The sequence below is a fragment of the Culex pipiens genome, chromosome 2 (assembly GCF_016801865.2).
Source record: "Culex pipiens pallens isolate TS chromosome 2, TS_CPP_V2, whole genome shotgun sequence".
NCBI lineage: Eukaryota > Metazoa > Arthropoda > Insecta > Diptera > Culicidae > Culex > Culex pipiens.
This window is the reverse complement of record NC_068938.1, coordinates 156,013,410-156,037,278: the sequence shown is the minus strand read 5'-3', so window position 1 is coordinate 156,037,278 and position 23,869 is coordinate 156,013,410. Positions and strand designations below refer to the sequence as shown.

The 23,869-nt window shown below is 37.2% G+C and overlaps 1 protein-coding gene across 3 annotated transcripts in view; it reads right to left on the bottom strand.

Moving 5' to 3' along the window:
• LOC120428762 (Ig-like and fibronectin type-III domain-containing protein 1) overlaps positions 1-23,869 on the bottom strand; it is a 382,047-nt gene that overhangs the window by 273,344 nt on the left and 84,834 nt on the right. For all 3 annotated transcript variants that reach the window (XM_052707771.1, XM_039593844.2, XM_052707770.1), the window contains exons 5-12: positions 18,805-19,656; positions 7,280-7,869; positions 6,717-7,217; positions 6,192-6,650; positions 2,797-3,043; positions 2,549-2,727; positions 1,990-2,486; positions 1,468-1,915 (exon numbers count right to left, since the gene is read on the bottom strand). In XM_052707771.1, coding sequence (XP_052563731.1) covers positions 1,468-1,915; positions 1,990-2,486; positions 2,549-2,727; positions 2,797-3,043; positions 6,192-6,650; positions 6,717-7,217; positions 7,280-7,869; positions 18,805-19,656 — 3,773 coding nt within the window. The remainder of the gene's footprint in view (positions 1-1,467; positions 1,916-1,989; positions 2,487-2,548; positions 2,728-2,796; positions 3,044-6,191; positions 6,651-6,716; positions 7,218-7,279; positions 7,870-18,804; positions 19,657-23,869) is intronic.

The window sequence follows — 23,869 nt, the reverse complement described above, 5'->3', positions numbered from 1 at the left end:
CCCCAAAACGAACAGAATAAGGCGGATCCGGCCAAAATCGGTTCAGCCAGTTCGGAGATAATCGCGTGGAAAAAAAATCATGTCTACACACATCCCCACAGATATTTGTTCAGAATTTGATTCTGAGTTGATAGGTACCTTCACGTATAGGTACATATAGGAGTCGTATTTAAGAAGTTCATTTTTCGAGTGATTTTAAAGCCTTGCCTCAGTGAGGTGAGGAAGGCAAAAAGCCGAAACCGAAAAAAAGTTCTCCGATCGGGCTCAAATTTTTTTCTGGGGTTTCTTGGCCAAAATAATTAGACCTGAAATTTTCGTAATTGAAAGACGCAGCTTTTGGTACCCAAACATATATAAGGCATCGCTAAAATTTTGAACTTATCGCAGTTTTAGTGGAAAAAGTTGATTTTTTGCCAATTTCGTCATTTTCCTGTTTTTGCGCGTGGCGCGTCAAAAAACTCATTTTTTTCATATCTCGGAAACGTACGGTTCGACATTGCCAATTTTGTATATGTTATGTGAAATTTTCCGAGGAATCCGACAAAAATATTTTGGCTCTTTGGTTCAGACACGGTCAAAACGCCATTGTAAGTATTCATACGACTTTTTCAAATGTTATGCTAGATTTTTGAAACTTGTTACATTTTATTTCAAATAGCCAAATTAATCACCTTTTTTTGCGTCTCAAATCGGATGAAATGACGCGGAGATATGATTAAAAAAAAGGGTTTTTGCGAAAAATCTAGGTCTCCCTAATGGCCAAACAAAAAAATAAGGGTTTAGTTATTTTGGCCAAGGAACCCCCAGAAAAATTTTGAGCCCGATAGGAGAACTTTTTTTTCGGCTTAGGCTCTTTTCAAATGGAATTGCTGTATAAGGAGGCTAAAAGTGTCTAACAACATATTTTTGGTCAACTGGAGAGGTCATGAAAAAGTCAATGAAGTCATATTCAAGGTTTTCATGATTGGAAAATTAATGAACTCCCGTTTTCTCCAAGAATATTTTAGCATTGCTAAAATTGTCATCAACAGGTGGTTAGTCGTTTTGATTGTATACAAACTGTACAGAAACTTGCAGCCGTTTTGTGGCTATATATTTTCCGTTTTTTTTACATGCCAATACCATTTCCACCATGCTTTTTATCACAGCATTCCAGATGATTTTCATGTCATGCAAATTTTGACTTACTTTGGTGTTTTGTTTGTGTCACGATAACACAAAGTTTCGTTTCGTTTTGGTGTACATAAATGACTTGTTTTAATCTCAAATTTAATCGAAAAATTCAAATAATGATTGCGATTGCGATTACTGTGAACTAAAACAACTAAACGTTAGACATCTAAAACTGATGCATTAACTATAGTTATGAGTGTCACTGAGCAATTAACTGTGAAATAAAAATCAAATTAAAAAATAAAATTATCGTGCCAATTCAGACCAATAATTGCGTTCTTCAAAACAACTCACCTGCACATGCTCGACGTTCATCTCCCGCAGGTAGCTCGGGTTCTCGAACGCCACCCCTCCGTTGGCCTGTTTCTGCCCAACGCGTCGCTTCTTCATGATGACCAGGGCGGCGATTGCGAGCGCAATAGCCAGTATCCCAGCGATAATTCCACTAATCACGCCTGCATTCGACGCCTGCGAAGCCGATGTGATGTGATTGTCCCCGAGGGTAAAGCGCAGCGGTTCCGACAGGACCGACGCCCCAAAGTGGTTTCCGGCCTTGATGACCAGCTCGTACATGACGTTCGGTTTGAGCGCCTCGAGCTTGATGCTGGTTTCCTTGGCGTCGAGTCGGCTCGTGCCGAGGCCGCTGATCACGTTGGACAGGTTGTCGGTGATCGGTTCCAGGTCGTGCCAGAACACCCGGTAGCCTTCGACGGTGTGCGGGTTCTTGGTCGGGGGGTCCCATCTTGAGGGAGAGGGTGGGGAGATTTAAGGTTAAGGGTTTAGTTTTCTGGAAATCTCACAGTATGTCATACTCACTTGATCATAACTTCCTCATCGCTCAACACCTGCACGTGCAGATTCTGCGGTGGTCCCGGCAGTCGCTCGCGGTTCTCCTGGAAGCAACCGACGATCGTCCGCGTGTGCTGCAGCGCACAAACCCCGGCCGGCGAAATCGGCTCTCCACGACACCAGTTCAAACACCGCCGCGGAACATCCTTCGAGGCGCAACATCCCCGATGATCGGACCCGTCGGCGGCACACTTCATCAGCTTGTCAAAGTCCACCAGGCACTCGGGCCGATCGATGACCGACTCGATGTCGATGTAGAACGAACAGGCACTCATGCAGGCGGACGACACGTTCTGGGCCACGCAACACTCGGATATGTTGCTGGAGGCCGCCGTGTTCCGGATGCGCACCGAGACGGCACGGGTCGAAGATCCCAGGGCGTTCTCGGCGTGGCAGAAGTAGTCCCCAACTTCCTGGGCGGTAAGCTTGTTGATCGTCAAGGTCATCGTGTACAGAGAGGTGTCCTGGAAGAAAAGTAGTCAATAAGTTAGAACGATCGTCGGCTCATGACCAGCAAGACACTCACGTCAACATCATTCCTCATCGACATGTCAAAGTTACCGCCCTGAATGACCGGAATTCGACCGTCGTGATCGCGCCAGAACATGGTCTTGGGGATGGGCCTCGCCCGCACCGTACACTTGAGATCAACCGACTCACCAACGGACGCTACCGTTATACCGGACGCTTGAATTCTTGGAGCAACTAGCAGAAACAAAAACAACAAGATCATTAGGATCAACCCGCACACACCTGCTCAACCTCTCAACTCACAGCTAATGTTGACCTTCTTGCTGGCCTGCATCGGGATGCCGTACCCGTTGTCGGCGTAGCACGAGATGTGCTCCATGTCGGTGGTGACGTTGTGGATCACCGTGATCATGTGCCGCGAGGTGTCCTGCCGCACGAGGTGGCCGCCCACGTACAGGGAGATCGTGGGCGCGGGGTTTCCGAGGGCCAGGCAGAGGATCGTCATCGAGCCACCCTCGGAGATGATGTCGGACGGGTGCACCGTTGGGGGCTGTTAATGTAGGAATGGGCAGTGTTGAGTATTTTGATGTTTGAGTTTAGAGTAAAAATTAATCAAATTGATATCGGGTTCAAACCACTTATGCATAAGTAATTTTTTTTGGATAGTGACACCCATCTGTGAGGCAAAAGAACATGGGCTGAGAGTAATGGGGTACAGTGAACGGACTTAGAGTAAAGTGCACGAGACGACCTAGAGCTTTTTACTCGGGGGTAACTCAAAAAATGAGTCAGAAAATAAAAATAAAAGGTTTCTGTAATGAGATTCGATCCCCAGACCTTCAACTTATAAAATATGTGCCTTTACAAAATCGGTTTAATAAATAAGTACGCCAGATGCCATCATTTTTTAAATTTATTTTTACTACTTAAAAATACAATGCTATTGTAATTTGTAAAAAAAAACTATATTTTTCATTTTAAAGCTATCAAGCAACAAAAAGTTACAGGAATTCTACAAGAAGTCTTCAAGATAGCTACAGCATAGCAGTTTGGACCGCGGCAGGCTTAAATTTCCTTCAAACCTTCTTTAAGAGTACTTGAAACATTTTAATTTATTTATTTATTTTTTCCTAGAATGACCTTGGAAAAAAAACTTCGGATAATTGAATCACGATATTTTGCGTTGGGTCGTTCAACTTCAACTTCAACTTCAAGACCCACAAAAATGGGAGCCAAAATGGCGACGTTGAAATATTGAAAAAAATGTATTTCGTTTTGTAACAAGGAATCAAACCCTCAAATTTGACTAAACGTGGGTCGCAGAACTCGAATATGATGGTTAAGATAATCCCACGTCCATGATTTGATTATCTGAAGTTTGGATAATCAAAAGTCTCGGATAATCGAGTCTGGAGTTTATGACAATGTGAGTTTTTTTCCTTAAGCATTGCGTTTTTTTGTGGAATTTAAAAATTTTACATTGGGATCTTTCATGTAGTGAAAATCTATATAAAATTTCTCGTCGTTCTATACCCTTATGTTATAAATCGTAAAAATTAAAAAATATATGTAATGCTGTATCGTTTTTCAATATTCATTATTCCATCATTTATAGGTTAGTTAAAAGTTCAAAAACCCACCATAGTCATTTTTTAAACTAACCGCTGCTCATTTAAACGCTTTTGACAGTTGCTTGAAAACCACAAACATTTCGATTGAATTTTTATTTAATAGACACTGATTTATTGTTGTTTATCTGAGAGATTAGCATTCTTCACTTATGAAAATTCATTACAAGTTTGCGAAAATCCATTATAATGTACCCATAATAATTAATGAGTATAATAGTAAATTTGAGCAATTGACAATTTGACCTTGTGGAGTTATAAATATTTTAAATTAAAGACTTTGATATGGTCAAAATCCATAAATAAATTCGTATTGATTGATACCTATATTTTAAATTTCATAAGTTATAGAAAAATAGTATTTTTATCGGCTTTTTTTTCAAACAATGTTAGAAATAAATATTGATTTTTGAGAAATTTTCAAATTAGTAAGTATTTTATTTATGATTTTTTTAAAATATTTATTGCTCAATTTTTTTTCTTTTTTGTTTGATACCCTTCACTATTAGTTTTTTTTAAATCGCGATTTGCATTGAAAAAGGTTTAAATCAAATTATTGGCACTTTTGAATTGTAAGTCGTGATTTAAAAAATCTGAAAATGTGTTTTTTTCAAAAGGTTGATAAAATTTGATATGAATTTCAATTTTTATCATTAAAAATCGAATCAATAGTTTCCAAGATATAATTGATGGATAATTGAGGGTCGAATGGGCAGCACTATAAAAAACAATTTTTTCGTATTTTATTTCTTTGCATTGCCCGAAAAAGAAAAATGTAAGCAATTTTCTCAGCTTTTCAAATATTTTTTTTTCGGGGATAGACGAGGATAGACACTTTTTTTTATAAATAAAAAAAGACATTTTTTCTGATAATTTGTTACCTTAAAATGTCTGAACTCAATAACTATTTATTTATGCTTTTTCGGGAGATTCTAATACTTTCAAAAAAAAATATTTATCAAAAAATAAAAAAATGGCAGGTGGTGAAAAAATTAGAATCAAGTTACTGTGATAGAAAAAAAACGGGAAATTTTTCCTGTATACAATTTTCGAATAGTCCTAATCATAACCTACAACTTTGCCGAGAGACCAAATCTATCAGATAACCCCTTCATCAACTTTGATCCAAATCAATATGTAAAAATTAAAACAGAGTCCTCCTAATCCTCGATTACGTTATCGCTACACGGAGAAAAATCAGTTTCTAAAATCGTGAAAAAGCTTTCATGAAATTCGGAACCACGAACAAAGTGTTCAAATGTAACTTTTTTCAAACACGTACCATGGAATTTGAACACATTGTTCGTGGTTGGGAATTTCATGAACGCTTGTTCACGATTTTGGGACCTGATTTTTCTCCGTGTAACGACTTTCATATTTTACCATTCGGCTGGTACAAATATTTTTAAAAATTTTGTCAGCCCCCTCTCCTTTAAAATCGGCCTAATCAATTAGGGGCAAAATGTTATTTTTTTCAAAAAACTTCATTCAAGTGTAATCAGCTGAAATAAATTTAAGATGCATTTCCCTGCTTTAAAAATCATTTTCAAAATGTTTGGGTTTATTCAAAAGCCTTTTGAATTTTTGAAAATTTTCGATATGCTGAACCTCAAAAAACTTTTTTTCGATAAAATTTTTGTTTTCGTCAGATCTTACATTTTTTGAAAACTAAAGATTTCAAAACAACCGAACTAGTGTGGTCATAAGGAAGGCCCCCAAATAGTGTATTTAAAAATCTCAAGAAATCGGTCGATTTTTGAAATATTTGTCCATTATAATAGTTTTTGCGGCATTTATCTACATATTACAGTGAAACCTCTTTTACGCGGTGGCGTTACGCTTTTTATTTTGTCGATTTCTCTAAAACCATACAATATTTTTGCAAGCTTCAAAATGTGTTTTGTAGTTCTGAATAAAACCTACAAATTGCTTTTAATAGATTGCAAAAATGTTGCATCGTACCAGAGAAATCGACAAATTAGAAAAACGTAACGCACCGCGTAAAAAGAGGTTTCTCTGTATTGTCTGATATGATAATTTAAAGTTAAAATATTTGATCTCGGTACTCACATCAACGAACGCCGGCAGGGCGGGATCCGTCCACGCCACCAGCGTCTCCGACGGCAAGCTGGTTCCCTTGGCACCGAGCGCCACCACGTAGATAATATGCTGGGTGTTTGGTTGCAGGTTCGCAATGCGAACCCACAACAGCCGGGTGTCGATCACGGTGAAGTTGTTGGCGACCTTGTGAATCACCCGGTAGGTGATGGTCTCGTGCGGGTGGGAGAACTCTGGCGGTTGCCACGCCACGGTGATCCAGGTTGCACTGTGGGATGATACCGAGAGGGAGTGGGGAGGAGAGGGCGCGCCGTACACGGTACTGGCCGAGTCGGTTCGGGAGGTGTTGATTAGGAGCATTGATGAGGGGAGGGACGTTCCGTGGAGTCCGCGGGCGATCACCGTGATGCGGTAGAGGGCCTTGGGTTCTAGGTTGTTCAGTTCGATTTCGGTTTCCGTGGTGTTGATTTCCTGTAGAAAGGGAGATTTCCAAGTTAAGAACTGAGGTTTATGGTAGTCGAACCCCCAATCACTTACATTCTCCAGCTTGATGATCGTCTCGTACATGGTCATGTTGTCGACCTTCCCGTACTGCACCAGATAATCGCTAGCCTTGATGTCGGTATTGTTCGGATCAACCTCCGACGGAACCCACGCCAGCGAGATGCTGGTGTTCGTCACCGAAGTCACGTGCAAATCCTCGACCGGCGATGGAATGTGGCCAATGCCCTCCTCGAAGCACTGAATGATGTTGCCGGCGTACGGTAGGCAATCCGCTGGACTCTGGGTGATTACTCCACGGCATAGAGATTGACACTTGGGTGGGACGGCACGGCGAGCACAGCAAGGACTGTGATTCCGTCCTCCTGCGCTACACCGGACGATGGTTCCGATTTGACCACGGCAGGTGTTGCCCAGCTTTTGAAGGTCGGACATTTTGACATCGTAGCTACAGAGAGGTGCGCATTGCGGGAGCAGACCGGAAGCGTGGCAGCACGCGGACATGTTGTACGCTGGAGTGACTTGTTCCAGCTGAATCTGTGACAAAGTTTATTATAAGCATACGAATATAATTTAAATTGCACCTTCTTAGAACCTACCTCTCGCTTCGTTTGAAACACCAACCGCGGAGAAGGTCCTCCCTTCCCATGAGCATTGACCGCCACCACAAACGCCTCGTAGTACTGACCCGCTTCCAGATCTTCCACGATCACCGGCGACTGTTCCCGTTCGATAACCGAGTACTCTTCACCACTTCCCAGCCTCCTGTAGTGCAAATGATAGGAAACAACCGTGTCCGGCAGGATCTTTGGCGGATTCCACTCCAGAACCACGTAGTGCGGATCAACCAGGACGGCCTTCAGCTTCGACGGAGGCCCGGACAGAACTCCGTACCCCTGCAGCAGACAGCTGCTGTAGTCCGACATGTACTGCAGACACTTGAACTGGTTAAAGTTGATGGCCTTGACGGTGCCGGAGCAGAACGAGAGACACCCGTCGGGGATTCCGCGGGCTTTGCAGCACGGCGTGTGGTCCATCTTGTTGGCCAGACAGGCAAACGTAATGTTGGCCCACGGGGCGCACACCATCAGGTCCGGAACCTCGGTAAAGTCCGCCTTCACCGGGTCGCACATCTTGTCCAGGCAGGTACGGTGGGTGACGCCGTTTTTCATGCAGCAGCCGCGGACGTCTGGGTGGGTGGAAAATGAAAGGAAGGAGGGGAGAAAGAATGAAAAAGCAGCCTCAAAGAACATCCTCTTTCAAATTGAAATGTTCCCTTGGGGGTATCGTTGCTCTTTTGGAGCGTCACGGGGACCACGTCGCAGCCACAGCCGCCGGAAAAGTGGTACAACATGGCCGGAGGCGTTGGATAGTGATTGAAGTTAGAAAAAAAGTTAAAAGCTTGTTTCCAAAAATTTAGAAAATTATTACACTAAGGGATTGTCCCGCGTTTTTTCTCTAGATTTCATTTAAAATTAAGGAAAATGGAACGATTGGATGTAAAATGAACCTTTATATTTTATTACCAAATTTGTTGAATCTTAAGTTTTAACAAACTATTTAAATGAAAACTTACAATAAGTATGCATTTTATTAAAACCCTTCAAACTATTAATTGTAATTTACTGGATTTAATAGAATTTACGAATCTTTCCATCAATTTCATTAAATTTAGTAAAACACAAGTGAGCGTTCTTAACGCAATAAGATGGATTTTAACCCAACCCCCTCGGCACTCCTGGGCATATGGACACTAAACAAGTTGAATTCCCAAAATTTTTATTTAATTTAATTTTTGATTTGTTTTAGGGGACTGATTTGGTGCTGTATACATCAATTTTTAGAATTTTTTTTTGTAAAAATCGAAAATATTGTCAAACAAAGTTTAAAAATGAAGTGTATGCAACAAATTGCAAAAGGATGTGTTTTTCAGCAAGATTTGAGGTTTACCTAGTTATATAAAAACGTTGAGTTGTGAAATGATTTGCTTACATTCTTTTGCAATTCCGAAAAACGCTTATTGAATAAAATTTTATGTCAATACTAGTGCTAAAAAATTCAACTTTTCGGCACCCATTTCAGTGCTGAAAAGAAGAACTTTACAGTACTGATATTGAAAGGTATTAATTTTCCATTCTGTCGTTTTTGGTAAAGAAAAACCTACTTCATCGTTCGAGAATAGCAAAAAATAAGTAGTTTCACGATGGAATTGTGAAATTTTTTTTTTGCGATTCCGTCGTGAAACTACTTACTTTTCCTGTCATTCGTGAACGACGACACAGCCTACTTTTCTGTACCAAAAATAACAGAATCGAATAGCAACACTTTTCAAAAAAAAAAAAAAGAAAAGTTCTACTTTTCAGCACTGAAATGGGTGCTGAAAAGTTGAACTTTTCAGCACTTATTTCGATAAATAACACTTTTGAACATTTTTCCGTATTGACAAAATACATGAAAATTTTACTTAAATTTCACTCAATGGGTGTTTTTCGGAATTACAAAAAAATGTTGTATGGAACTCGTTGCAAAACTTGATTTTTTTCAGCACTCTTTGTATTTATCCAACTCGGTAAACCTCCATGGATAAATGTACGACTCGTGATGAAAAAATACTCTTTTTGCAACTTGTTGCATAAACTACTATTTTGGTAACATTAAAATTTGCATTTGAAGCAACAATAAACTCTTTTGATAAAGTGCACCGTAAAATGTTTCGATCAATGTTCAGATTTAATCCATTTTGTAAATAAATTATATGTTTTGTCATAGGGCTGAGATTTTTTTAAACTTTGTTGGTCTGACTGTTGAGAATGTTTAATTTTGTAAAAAAGGGTTTTAAATAGTGTTATAGAATTAGCCTTAATTTTTCAACTCGCGAAGCAATTAGTTTGATTTTAAATGAATGTTAAAAATTAAATCTACACAGAAAAAAAAGTTGAATTTTGGAATGGAATGGAATTTTGGAATATTACATAAAAAATGGAATATTACATAAAAAATGTTTAAAAATGTGAACCTGATGAATATTCATCAAAAACTGATGAAATTTCATCATTTTCAGAGGTAAAATTAATCATTTTATTTTGACACAAAATCTGTCACCATTTCCTGATGAATATTACCATCTTTTTTTTCTGTGTAGCCTTGCATTGGAAAATTTCCAAAGTATGTGTTTTATCCCATTTAGAAAGTTACGTTCGATTCTAAAATTTAAAAACTATTTTAAAGAAAAAATCATGAAATTTTATTTGTTAAAGTTTTTTTTTCATAATTTGTAATCGAACCAATAGTTTTCATGATATTTTCTGCAATTTCAAATATTTTTCTTATTTTTGACTTTGTTGATCGGACTGCAGTGTAATCGCCTCTTAAAGTTGATATCAAGTGAGAAATGAGTTTCAAACAGTGTAATCTAATTTGCCCTTATTTATCAACTCTCATGCTGTGAGAATTGAAAGATTTGTTTCAGTGAATGATTTTTCAGATAAGCATGTAAGCTAGCCTGTCCCATTTTGAGGTCATGTCGAGGAATTTCAGGTGCTCACTTCTTAAATGATAGATTATGTTGTTAGGAACAATGTTTTCTTAGACAAGAAAAAATAATAAAATACTTTCTCGCACCCCCTAGTCGATTTACTGAAAAAAGTCACTTTTTTGAACAAATTTTCTAAAATCGCTTGGAATCAATACAAAAACTGTTTCGATCAGGTGTGTATTATCTTCAAACGATAGGTTTTTGTCCATAGATTAAGATGCACTATCAATAATGGACCAAAATTTAAGTTTTTGGACTCTCCCAGGCGGATTTATGTCGAAAAAATCGCATTTTTTCGAAACTTTTTTCAGAAATGTTCATTTAATTTAGGGTAGCCTATTTTTCCCAGTAAAACTAATACATGCAGCTTGTAGGAAATTTCATGGCGAACATTTTTCCCTCTGAGAAAATGCAATTTCGACACTCCAGAGCCGAGATATTTGAGTTTTAGTGAGGAAAAAAGTGCCAATTTTCAAAATTTCTCAGAATTCAGAAGCAAGGCCTACTAATTACACGATATAGCAAGCATATGTCTCAATGGTCAGGGTATGCTTTTTTATAGTAATTTTGGCCGCTGAATCCGAATCTGAAATCAAATTTCGTGTAAACAGTGATGTTTTGGAGCTACACCCTTTTGGAATGTTATTTGCGTGTTTAAGAGGCAGTTTTTGTAAATATTGCTCGGTTTGTTCTAGAGGTCGTATCGAGGTGCTCCGATTTGGATGAAACTTTCAGCGTTTGTTTGTCTATACATGAGATGAACTCATGCCAAATATGAGCCCTTCATGACAAAGGGAAGTGGGGTAAAACGGGCATTGAAGTTTGAGGTCCAAAAAATATATAAAATCTTAAAATTGCTCGCATTTTAGTAAAACTTCATTAATTCCAACTCTCTTAGATGCATTCGAAAGGTCTTTTGAAGCACTTCAAAATGAGCCATAGACATCCAGGATTGGCATTGAAGTTTGAATTTTCCGAGGATTTCGAATATGACAAAAGTGAGACTAAAAAGTGCCGCTATGGATGCAAGACAATAACTAACGTTGTAAAATGTTTGTTATAGAAAAATCGAAAAACTATGACAAAAACTGCATTGGCCAAAAACTTATTTCCGTAGGCTTATAGTCTATGAAACTACCAATCTTTTGACGTCTGGGAGTATGGGCGTTGGAGGCTGTCGCAAAAAAAAAAAAATGAGGTTTTAAAAAAAACATTTTTAACAGTAATTTGCAAAAGCTATGAGAAAAAGTTAAACCAATCCTGGATGTCTATAGCACATTTTGAAGTGCTTCAAAAGACCTTTCGAATGCATCTAAGAGAGTTGAAATTGATGAAGTTTTACGCAAATGGGAGCAATTTTAAGATTTTTTTATGTTTTTTGGGCCTCAAACTTCAAAGCCCGTTTTACCCCACTTCCCTTTGTCGTAGAGAGCTCATATTTGGCATGAGTTCATCTCATGTATAGACAAACAAACGCTGTAAGTTTCATCCAAATCGGAGCACCTCGATACGACCTCTAGAACAAACCGAGCAATATTTACAAAAACTGCCTCTTAAACACGCAAATAACATTCCAAAAGGGTGTAGCTCCAAAACATCACTGTTTACACGAAATTTGATTTCAGATTCGGATTCAGCGGCCAAAATTACTATAAAAAAGCATACCCTGACCATTGAGACATATGCTTGCTATATCGTGTAATTAGTAGGCCTTGCTTCTGAATTCTGAGAAATTTTGAAAATTGGCACTTTTTTCCTCACTAAAACTCAAATATCTCGGCTCTGGAGTGTCGAAATTGCATTTTCTCAGAGGGAAAAATGTTCGCCATGAAATTTCCTACAAGCTGCATGTATTAGTTTCACTGGGAAAAATAGGCTACCCTAAATTAAATGAACATTTCTGAAAAAAGTTTCGAAAAAATGCGATTTTTTCGACATAAATCCGCCTGGGAGAGTCCAAAAACTTAAATTTTGGTCCATTATTGATAGTGCATCTTAATCTATGGACAAAAACCTATCGTTTGAAGATAATACACACCTGATCGAAACAGTTTTTGTATTGATTCCAAGCGATTTTAGAAAATTTGTTCAAAAAAGTGACTTTTTTCAGTAAATCGACTAGGGGGTGCGAGAAAGTATTTTATTATTTTTTCTTGTCTAAGAAAACATTGTTCCTAACAACATAATCTATCATTTAAGAAGTGAGCACCTGAAATTCCTCGACATGACCTCAAAATGGGACAGGCTAATGTAAGCTTAAGGGTGCACAGCAACGAAGGAAGTTGTTGTCTTCTTATTCCAAAATTGTCAAACTTACGGACCCAATCCTGCAACAACGGGATTGTAAAATTAGTCAAACTTTGTTGTAAATTACTTTGTGGACAGTACTTTAGGGGATGAATAAAAAAATATTTCGATAGTACCCGTAATTTTGAAGATACTAAAATGTCTGTAATAAAAATCTGGGTGCAAAAGCTCTGGTTGATGTGCACCGTTAAAATAATATTTAGAAATACCAGGTCCGAGTCGGTGAAGTCGGGTCTTTTTGGTGATCTGGAGTCGGAGTCATCCAAACTCGAACAGCTAGAGTCAGAGTCGGCTAAATGTATGAGCTGGAGTCGGAGTTGGAGTCGACAATTTCGGATAACCCGGAGTTGGAGTCGGAGTTATCTTAAATTCAGCTAAAATTATATATTTTTTTAAATTGTTCAGTACTTTCTATAAAGCAGGAAAATTCACAAAACATTTTTCTATTCTAAATTTTTGAAGTTTTTTGAAGTCACAAGCACTGCGAACATTCTGTTTTTTTTTGGTTTGAGAAATTAATCAAATGCCATTTTGTTTTTGAAGCATTTTTATTGTGATTAGAAAGCTCTAATTGTGTAATTTCGCTATGATCACTATATAATAACTTGCTAATCCTCTCTCAACCTTAGACCAACTATATTGATATCGTTGCAAAATATCGTTGAACAAATCAACAATTTGTTGAAAGATGGAATCGGCTTAGAGCTCATTTTACCTGTTGTTAAAATTATGGAGTCAGAAATAAAAAAAAACTTTTTTCATGCTTAAAAAAATATCTCATGATATTTATAATTTTGTCCTTTTCCTTTCTCCCACAATCCCACTAGTAACTTTTCCAACCATTGCGAAACGAATCGTGAGAAAATGTGGCATACAAAAAAAGAGCGAGAGAAATGGAGAGCGACGGCATGCGGAAGAATTTCCACACCCCATAATCCCGCTCTCGAAATTATGGACGAAGAAGGGGTGCAAAGAAAACTACACAGCAAAAAAAAGTTGAATTTTGGAATGTTGAAAATTTGGTATGTTGAATATTACCTCTTTTTTTGTGTAATATTACTTAAAAAATGTGTAAAAATGTGAACATGATGAATATTCATCAAAAAGTGATGAAAATTCATCATTTTCAGAGGTAAAATTAATCATTTATTTTGCCACAAAATCTGTCACCATTTCCTGATGAATATTACCATCATTTTTTTTTCTGTGTAGAGCCCTGAAGTGGTGCCGCACGACGACGACGACGATGGCGAGTTACCTTTGATGTTTCTGCTCCAATTGCTCAGCGCGCCACGTCCTGTGAGCTTTCGTCCTTGCTTTTTTGCTCGTTTTACTTCAGTTCAACGGCAATATCGACCGTGCGCTTTTTTGATGGTGGTCTTTTTTCTTGAAGGGTTTGGCAGAGGGACAGGTGAAACAGCTCATTTTCGACATATTAAAGTTTATTGGATGGCGTATTAGAAGAGTGGAAGAATGCCGAAATTGCATTTTGGAGTAGAAGCTGAGAGATAGCTACTTCCACTTTTGTTGATATAGACTATCATCATGGAAATAACTCCTCTAGTGTTCTTGATAAATTTGTTTTTAAATAATAAATATTCTAACTTTAAACAGCTAGAGAAAATTGATTAATTATTAAGCGACCTCCAGCGCCCTTTTTCCCCGGGCTTTTAATCCCATAAAAGGACATTAACATGTCTACGTTGAGATGAGGTTGGGCACGAAAGGTGATGAATATTTTGTCATCAAGGTACTTTTTCTCCCCTTTTTTCTCGTTGGGAGCTTTATCCCTTTGGAGGGCCCACTTCTAAAGGATCAAAAAATGTTGAGCCGTTTAATTTTTATGAGCAAAAGGACAAAGTCCACCCCCGCGAGGATTTAGAAGGGTGTCAAAAGCTCTTGGCGAAAAGCGAGAACTTTTTGTCGCCGTTCCCTTTTTTGATTTTTGACCCATTTCGAGCCGAAAGTGCCACTTTATCGTTTGTTAGGCAACATGTAACCAAATTCGCACAGTACATAGTCGTTGGATGTGGCAAACCCCCCCTCACTTTGAAAGCCTTTCGGGCGCTCGCTGCACATAATTGGATTACGGTTTACGGTTTCTAATCTACTTATTGCTTTTTTACATATTTGCAGAGCTGCCACCACTCAAGCTCGGAGTCTAAATCTGAGCTTGAAGCTGTGTTGATGGCATGGCTGGGTATTGTCGGAGTGTTGAAAATCTGAGCTAGGAAAAGGGGAATGACAAGTTTCAAGGATCGTGCAAGTGGGCACATGGGGGATGCCTTATCGTATGGTTGAATTGTCTTAAAGAGACAATTGTTTGAGGTCAATTATGATTTCATGGTCGCAGATAACGTTGCTTGCTTATTAAATTTCTTTAAGAATAAAAAGATCGGTCGTAACAAAGGTTCTTATACACTACAATTTAAGAATATAAGTAGGCTTAGTGATTTTTCATGCTCGAAAATTGCAAATTTCACGGGGACCTTAACTTCAAAACACCAAATTTCACGGAACTTGGAAAATGTTAAAATAACTCTGAAAATCCTTTATTTATGATTTATTACATATTATTCTTCAATAAACTAAAAAAATCTTCCCTAAATTTAAATGCGACATAAAAAAAATCTCTTAATTTTCAAAAAAATCCTCCTGGTTTATGGATGGGCTCTATATAGGGGAAGGTGGGGCAAGACGACCATATGGGGCAAGAGGAACAATCGTTCGTAAAACGGAATCGACTAACACCTTATAATGTGGCCCTCTTAAACCTTGCGGTTTCGTCAACGGATCCACAGGTGTGTATCGTTCTTTTTGCGACAAGACTCCGCCTCCCGGGTCTCCTAAGTGTGAAGGTATGGCACGGGGAGAGGGCACCGAATACCTATATTTACACTTAGAATTTTTTTGCGTCCGCCTCGGGATTCGAACCAGCGACCTCTGGATTGTGAGTCCAGCGCGCGGTCCGATTGATCCACACAGGCAGACGTTCGTACGGCCGTTATTTTTACAATTTTGAATATTTCCAGTGTGAGGAATTGTTGCTAGCAATGCAATTAACTTATTCTACTAACACATAACCGTCAAAACGACGTAAAATCCACGGGACATAAGATTTAATGAAGTTTTTTCAAAACCTTAGTTTTCTTATAATATTTGGAAAGTACAAAATAAGCCTTAGGGTTCATTTCAAGGCTCATTTTATTAAATTGCAATTTTTTCTAGATCAGTAGTGTCGCTACCAATGACTTGCACCTATTATAAAGTATGATTTAAATTTTGGTTATTTTTGTTGAGAGCTTTTCAAAAATCTTGTTCAGGTGGGGCAAGTGTACCATATAGATTTTTAGTATGGAAAAAAAATACAAATTGCTGCAACAACATATTTTATTGGGAAATAAATTTATAGAAGTACTTAAAAACTGGATAAACAATTATATAAAAAAATGTCCATACAAAATAAAGTGATATTTTGAAAATTTACTATTTATCATAAGTAATTATAAGTAATATTTTTTTCCGTAAAAAGGATCAATTTTTTAGTAAATTATTATTATTTAATCTAAAAATTAAAGAAACGTTACATTCTAATCTGATGTATCTAAGTGATAACAGTTCAATTGTTAGGCAAAATAACATGTTGTTTCATGCATTGTTCCGCTTGCCCCAACGGGTTGTTCGTCTTGTCCCACTAGTTGAGTGGAACGTACGGAAAACCAAAAAATTTAAATTCATTTTTTTACATAAAAAATAGGATTTTTAAAAATTTGTTCTGTCAAAGTCTTAGTCAAGACCTGGAATAAGATGATTATATGAAATTCCGATAGATTTTTAACGTTTTTAATGGGTTATAACAAGCATTTCCCTAGCTTGTTACACTTGCCCCACTTTCCCCTATATTTTGAAACAAAATTAAGGCACACGTATTCTCATTTACTGAACTGCTCTTTTAATATTCGACTAATAAAGCTAAAATGTTTTCGCTAATATGCTTCTGTTATATCATTTTACATTTTGTTAAATTTCATATCAAAGCAAGATTTAACAATCTTGTCCAGTCAAAATGAGTAAAATATATTTAATTTTCAGCAACATTTTGCCCATTTAACATATTTTTAAGGGTTTTAGCTAACTAATTCAAAATCAATTTGCAAAAATAATATAATTTTAAACAAAATCGAAATTTTTATTATAATTGAGAAAATAAAACAAAAAAAGTAGGATTTTTAACTTTCACGGGAACTATCCACCCAAATAAACAAAATCGTTTAAATTAAACAGGCCCATAAAAAAATGATATGTTTTAAAATGTGATTCCAAAGATAAAAAATACTCTTCATCTTATTTTGAATAAAACCAAGCTTGATTCTTTTAATTTCTTTCAAAACCATACCTTTCAAATAAAATAGCAGTAAATTTTTTGATAGAGCGAATGAAAATTTTGCTAAATTTAGTTAGTTTCTAAAAAACTCAAAAATCCAAGCAAAAATCTGAACATTTTTTCAAATGGTTCATATCAACTTGACGCATGCATTGAAGATTTTTATTTAATTGAAAAATAATAAAATTTAATTAAATAGTCTTCATGAATGAATTATTTGTTAAGTTGCTACTTACAAAAAAAATATTTGAGAAAATTAATAATTTTCACGAATTTCACGCCGTCCACGAAATCGTCAAAAATCACTAACCCTATTAGTAATTAAACCTGGGTATTTACTCGCTTAATTCTACAGTAGTTCATAAGATTATTTTTAATACTTTTTGTGTTTGATAAATTATTTTGAGAAAAATCGTTACATTTTCACACAAACATAAAATTTAACGTGATTTCGCGGAAAAAGGCAAATTTCGCGAATTCCACGCTGTCAGCGAAATCGTGAAATTTCACTAACCCTAAATATAAGCAAAGCCATACGTTGGCCCCAACTTTAAGTTCCAAACTCCACCGCATAGGTGGCGTTGAAATCTTACTTTTAACAAGAGAGTCGTAGAGTTTTGCTCTCTTAGACAAAGCTGTGTAATTTATCATTCTTAGTATTTCAATGAAAAATTTCCAAAAAAATGAGAAAAAGTTATAGTACTTTAGAAAAAATATCTATGAAATATCGTTTTTTGTACTAGACACATCTTAAAATGCATTTATTTAGGCTGGTTTTATTCAAAGTTTTTGTCACCCCCCCCCCCAACGAAGTTGACTTTATAGCTGTCGGCCACCCCCCCCCCGGGGCAAAAAAATATTTTTTCAAACAACTTCAAAATTTCAATGCAAATTTAAATGCAATCAGCTGAAATCAATTTATAATGCAATCTCCAGCGTTTAGAACCATTTTGAGCATGGTAGATTAAAAATTCTTTTTTTTTTATATAATTTTCGATGTTTAGTAACGCAAAAAGTTTTTTTCGCAGAAATTTTTGTTTTCGTGAAATCTTACATTTTTTGAAAACTAATGATTGCAAAACAACTGAACTAGTGTAAAATGCATTTTAAAACACTTTTTGCATTCAAATGTTGAGACTATGGCTTGTTATTTAAATTTTTATAAATTTTTTAATTTTTTTGCTCCGAACATCATTTTCAACAAGTTCACTGAGATCCGGCTTCAAAAAAGTACATACATATCACTTGAGTGGCCATAACTTTCGATAGGGTGACCAGCTCTTCAAAGTTTAATAAAAATGTTCTAAATGAAAAAATGACCCCTCTGGTTTATTACAGATTCGAAAAGTACATTAAATTTCCCATCAAATGACATGTGCCAAACAAAATTACAGTTGAATAACGAAAAATGGCTGTTTCAGTTTTTTACCCATGGAAGAAGGCGCAATAGCTATTTAATTCTTAGCAATTCTCGGAACTAAGATTTTCATTGAATATGAAAAAAACTTTCCAGAGGGCACCATATTTTTAAGGATTTAACTAACTTTTTAGCAAAAAAAAACTTAATAATATGCTGTCTTCGTGTATAAGTGTTTTTAGGATTTAACTAATTTTTTAGCAAAGAATACTAAAAAAAATGATTCTTCGGGAAGTTTTTTTCAAATTTAATAATGATTTTAGTTTCGAGAATTGGTAAGAATTGAATAGTTATTACGCCTTACACAGGTTAAAAATTGAAACAGTTGGTTTTTTCCATACATTTTGACGATTTTTCCCATACAAACTTCAAGGGCTTAGAGGGAGTGTTTCCCGTGGTCAGAATGAGCTCAAATTTGGAATTTAGCAAATTAATATTTTAAACAAAATTAAAAAAAAATCAGTTTCAATTTTCAACATACCTGGCAACACTGGCACCACCGCCACACTGGTCTGCTTGTTCACCACTCCGTTCTCCAGCGTCAACGCCCTAATCCTCATACTGGCCAGGCTAGATCCAAACCCATTGTGTGCACTGACCGTCACCGTGTACATCGTAAACGGTTCCAGATTGCTGATGATGGCCGAACTTTGGTCGGGGGACGCCCGAATGCTTATCAAACTATCTTTGGTACTGTTGACCAGACTGTCCTGGTCGAAGGAGTGAAGCCGCGTGGCGTTGATCTGGTAGTAGTCTACGGTTTTGGCCAGTCGTTCTGGCGGAGACCAGCTCACCTGCAGGGATCGCTCAGTCAGGGGTTCAACGGACACGGATTGCGGCTCGGACGGGAGCTTCTGGATGTTGTCCAGGATGCACTGAAGTCCCGGAAGGGTGTGCTGCACGCAGGAAACCCTCGACTTGAGCTGATCCGTGAACGGAGTGTACTCTCCGCGGCACATGTCCTGGCACAGGTCCGGGATGCCCTTCTCGACGCAGCACGGCACGTGGTTCCGACCGTCGGCCATGCACCGGACGATGTTGGGGAAGTCCTTCTCGCACTGCTCCGGCTCTACCCCTGTCGAACCGTCCAGAATGTTGTGCAGCACGCAGAACCCGAGGCACGTACTGCTCACGTTGTTGGCCTGGCAGCACCCGGTGAAGTCGTGCTCGACGCGGGGACCCCCCTCCGGGACGATCTCTTCGCCGTCCTCGTCCAGGTCTTCCTGGTCCTCGTCGTCCTCGTCATGCTCGGTGGTTGACGATTTGTTCCCGGAAGTGGTTGACTCCGAGGTCGACGAGGACTCGGTCGTGTGAGCTTTCTTGGCCTTTTTAACTGCAGAATAGTGAGAGGGAGAAAAAAGTTAGTTTCGTCACACTCGCACGCACAGGTACGGAGAATACATTGTAATCAAGGAACTTTCAAAGTGTTTTCTGGTCGCCTTTGTGGGTGGCGTGGGGGTTGTTTACTGACATGTACCGTAGTTCCCACCCACTGAAAGGAAAGAAACTTTTTCCCGGGTTGTACTTATTTGTGTAAAAGTGTGAACACACGGTTCCGGATCTCGGATCAAACGGAAAGTTGTGTGTGTTTCGGATATGTACCCGGGTGTGCAACAAACATTGTACAGGGAAACCGGTGTGATGTGTCTTGGGAAAGATGTTGGTAAGCTAAAGGTGAGAAAAATGCTGGAAAATGTACAGCAGCCAATGTAATAGTTAGGGGAGAGTGGGGAGACTTGATCCCCTTTTTTTGTATCGCACATAATTCTGTCAATTTCTCACAAAACTATAAACTTTTTGCATGAATTGAAAGCTTAAACATTCATCTATGTTTGGCTAATAAGGGTATTTCATCAGATGAACTCTTCGAATCATGCCAATCGTTTTAAAAAAATATTTTAAACCGGCATTTTAAAAATGTTAGGGGTAACTTGATCCCCCTTTCAACATTTTTAAGAAATCTTAAGCAAAATGTTTCTTATTCATCCAAACTTTTAATTTTCTATAAGTTACAGCAATTTCACATAAAACCTGTACGTTTGTGTTCAAAATATAACAAGTTTAGTATGTTAAATATTTAAAAACTTAAAATATTATTGTTTATACCAAAATTAACACTGGAACGCCCAACGCATGTCCAACTTACACGGACGCCCAAGCCTCAGAAAAAAGGTGGAACGGTAACTTCAACTCGCTGGTTCTCGGGCTTTACTCAACCAATCGGGACGATTCTTGTTTCCAGTGATTTGTAAGAATGTCTAGATGATCCTAAAATTTTGCAAGAACTTGATTTGAACAAATCTGTAATTTCTGCGACCGAAAACATCGTTCCACCTTTTTTAAAAACGACTGCCTCGGCGGAATTTTTGGCAATTTCTTTTTTTACACGCGAAAAAAAAAGTTGGAACGATGTTTTTGATCGCATAAATTACAGATTTGATCAAATTAAGTTCTGCAAAGTTCTAGAATCATCTAGACATCCTTACAAATCACTGGAAAGAAGAATCATCTTGATTGGTTGAGTTATGCCCGAGAACCAGCGAGTTGAAGTTACCGTTCCAACTTTTTTGGAGCCTTGGGCGTTGGAATGTTAAGCATGTTTACAAAAGCTGGAAATTTTTGTTTACGAAACTTTTGAAAAATGGTTCAAACTGCAGTAAGTTATGTACAACTATACTAAAGGAAACTATGTATGAAAACCCAGCTCAATAAATTAATCTTGAGGCTGATTCCAGTGACTGTAAAAATGCAGGGATCAAGTCTCCCTAAACGCACTTTTTTAAACAATTGATTGTAAAAATAGTATGACGATAAATTTAACATCAAATGCGTAAGGGTTTTAGAGTTGATAAGTTTATCAAACAATTCATGTATAAAAAATATTTTTTTGAATAATTTTGGAGTGTTTTCTATACATATCAATACAAAGAAAAAAAGATCTCTTGGAAGTTTTTTGCAGCTCGTTTTAGAAAAATGTGTGTAACTGAATCTAAACATTTTTTAATTTTTTTCTTTGTTTTCTACAATGAGTTTTAGTTAATTTCGCACAACTTTCTAGAACAAAGCTAATTGTTTTACCCACATGCTGACGAGATACAGGCTTGGGATCAAGTGTCCCCGGGGATCAAGTCTCCCCACTCTCCCCTATAGCCAATGTTAATCCTCATATGGGCGTCTTACAAGACATTTTTAAGGTTTGTATCAATTACACAACTCGCCATTGATGTCAGTTAACGCATCAGTTTCGAAAAGGTATGATAGATTTGGGCTATCTAAACAAGCTAAATTCGGCAGAATTAAATTTTAGTGAACTTCCTGCGAATGAATAAAGTTATAAATGTCGGGTACAACTTTATTCATCGCAGGAAATTCACTAAAATTTAGTTCTGTCGATTGTAGCGTGTTCAGGGATTCAAAATCTATCATATCTTGTCAAGAAGAGTTGTAGAGTTCACTGACATCAACTAGAAAAATGACGAGTTATGATTTCATTTTTTTCTGATTTGTACTCTATTTCTAATTGAACCCTGTAAGGCTCAATTCTTTTAAAGGCTTTAGATGAAGAACTGTTATTTCGTAGAATTACTTTTTAAGGTGATCGTAAACTACAATAACATAATAAAATTAATTTTATCGGTTCTCAATTTCCTAGTCAGATTTGTGCATGTTCTCCCAACTCTTCGAAGCCCTTCCATAGACCCAACAGCGGCGTTTCAAAGTTGACGACTTGTTTTCCCGCACAAACCCACACACAGTGTGTGCCAGCATCCACCGTGTCGAAACATGGCGCAAAAGTTTCTGCTCGTTTCGCGGTGGGAAAAACTTTCCCCAGGTACCCAGGTTGGCAAGCGGTTCCACCTCCTCCTCCTCCGCCCATCGTTTACAGAACAAGTTGTCAACCAGCGGGTCGGAAAACACATGCACATGTTGGCATGTCGCGCTTTGAGGGAGGGGAGGGGGGCTCGGGAGAGGTCTGCCAGAAACACAAGGAAAAGGCGGAAAAGACGGATGGAGTTTTATGTTTTGGGAAACAAAGTTTTCCTCAATGTTTGGAGCGTGTGTTTGAAAGTTCAGCACGGTGACGTTACTTCGGGGAGGAGGCTTGTGCTGTGAAAGCAATACCTGGCAGATGGTGATGTTACTTACATTTTTCTTGGGGGATTCTGTCTAATGTATGAACATTTGAGGGCAAAAATAAGTGTCATTACAACATTAACAAAATCAAACAGCAAAATAGCTTTTAATAACGTCTTCTGATTGAAAACGTTCATTGGACCATAATGCCTAAAAATTTGATTTCATGTTGTCCTTATAGACTTGTACTGCCCCTATTCGCAAAAAAGTCTCAAATGTCTCAAATTTAAATTTATCGAAAATTATTCTGATCTCGCTTCTGATTGATATTTTGCAACAAAATTGTATAGAACAGCAAATTTAATAGTTCAAATGAATGTGAGGATTTATTAATGACCTAACTGCTTATAAAAAATTATACAACTAAACAGTTTTCTACGGAATCGGTATTTTTTCTTTAATTTTTGTAATTTTTATGCCGGCTGAAACTTTTTTGGTGCCTTCGGCATGCCCAAAGCAGCCATTTGGCATCATTAGTTTGTCCATATAATTTTCCATAAAAATTTTGCAGCTGTCCATACAAAAATGATATATGAAAATTCAAAAATCTGTATCTTTTGAAGGAATTTTTTGATCGATTTGGTGTCTTCAGAAAAGTTGTAAGTGTGGATACGGACTACACTGGAAAAAAAAATGATACGCAGTAAATTTTTTTTGTTGATTTCACTTTTTGGCACTAAAACTTGATTTGCAAAAAACACTATTTTTATTTTTTTCTATTTTCTGATATGTTTTAGATGACATCAAATGCCAACTTTGCAGAAATTTCCATAATGGGCAAAAAATCTTTGACCGAGTTATGATTTTTTGAATCAATACAATTTTTTTCAAAAAATCAAAATATTGGTCGCAAAAATTTTTCAATTTAATTTTTCGATGTAAAATTGAATTTACAATCAAAAAGTACTCAAGTGAAATTTTTACAAAGTGCACCGTTTTCAAGTTAAAGACATTTTTATGTAACTTTCTTCAAAATAGTCGCAGTTATTGATTTTTAAAAAATAGTGCCCATGATTGCACACTTTTGAAAAAAATATTTTTGAAAAGCTGACTAAATTCTCATTTTTTTTTGCTTTTTCGGAATTTGTTGATACGACCCTTAGTTGCTGAGATATTGCCATGCAAAGGTTTAAAAACAAGAAATTTGAACAAACAACCCACCATTTCTAATGTCGATATCTCAGCAACTAATGATCCGATTTACAATGTTAAAATATGAAACATTTGTGAAATTTTCCGATCTTTTCGAAAACAATATTTTCAAAAAATTTAAATCAAGACTAGCATTTCAAAAGGACCAAACATTCAATGTTACCCCCTTTTGATATGTAAGTCTTGATTTAATTTTTTTAAATCGATCAAAAATTCCGTCAAATGATACAGATTTTTGAATTTTCACATATAATTTTTGT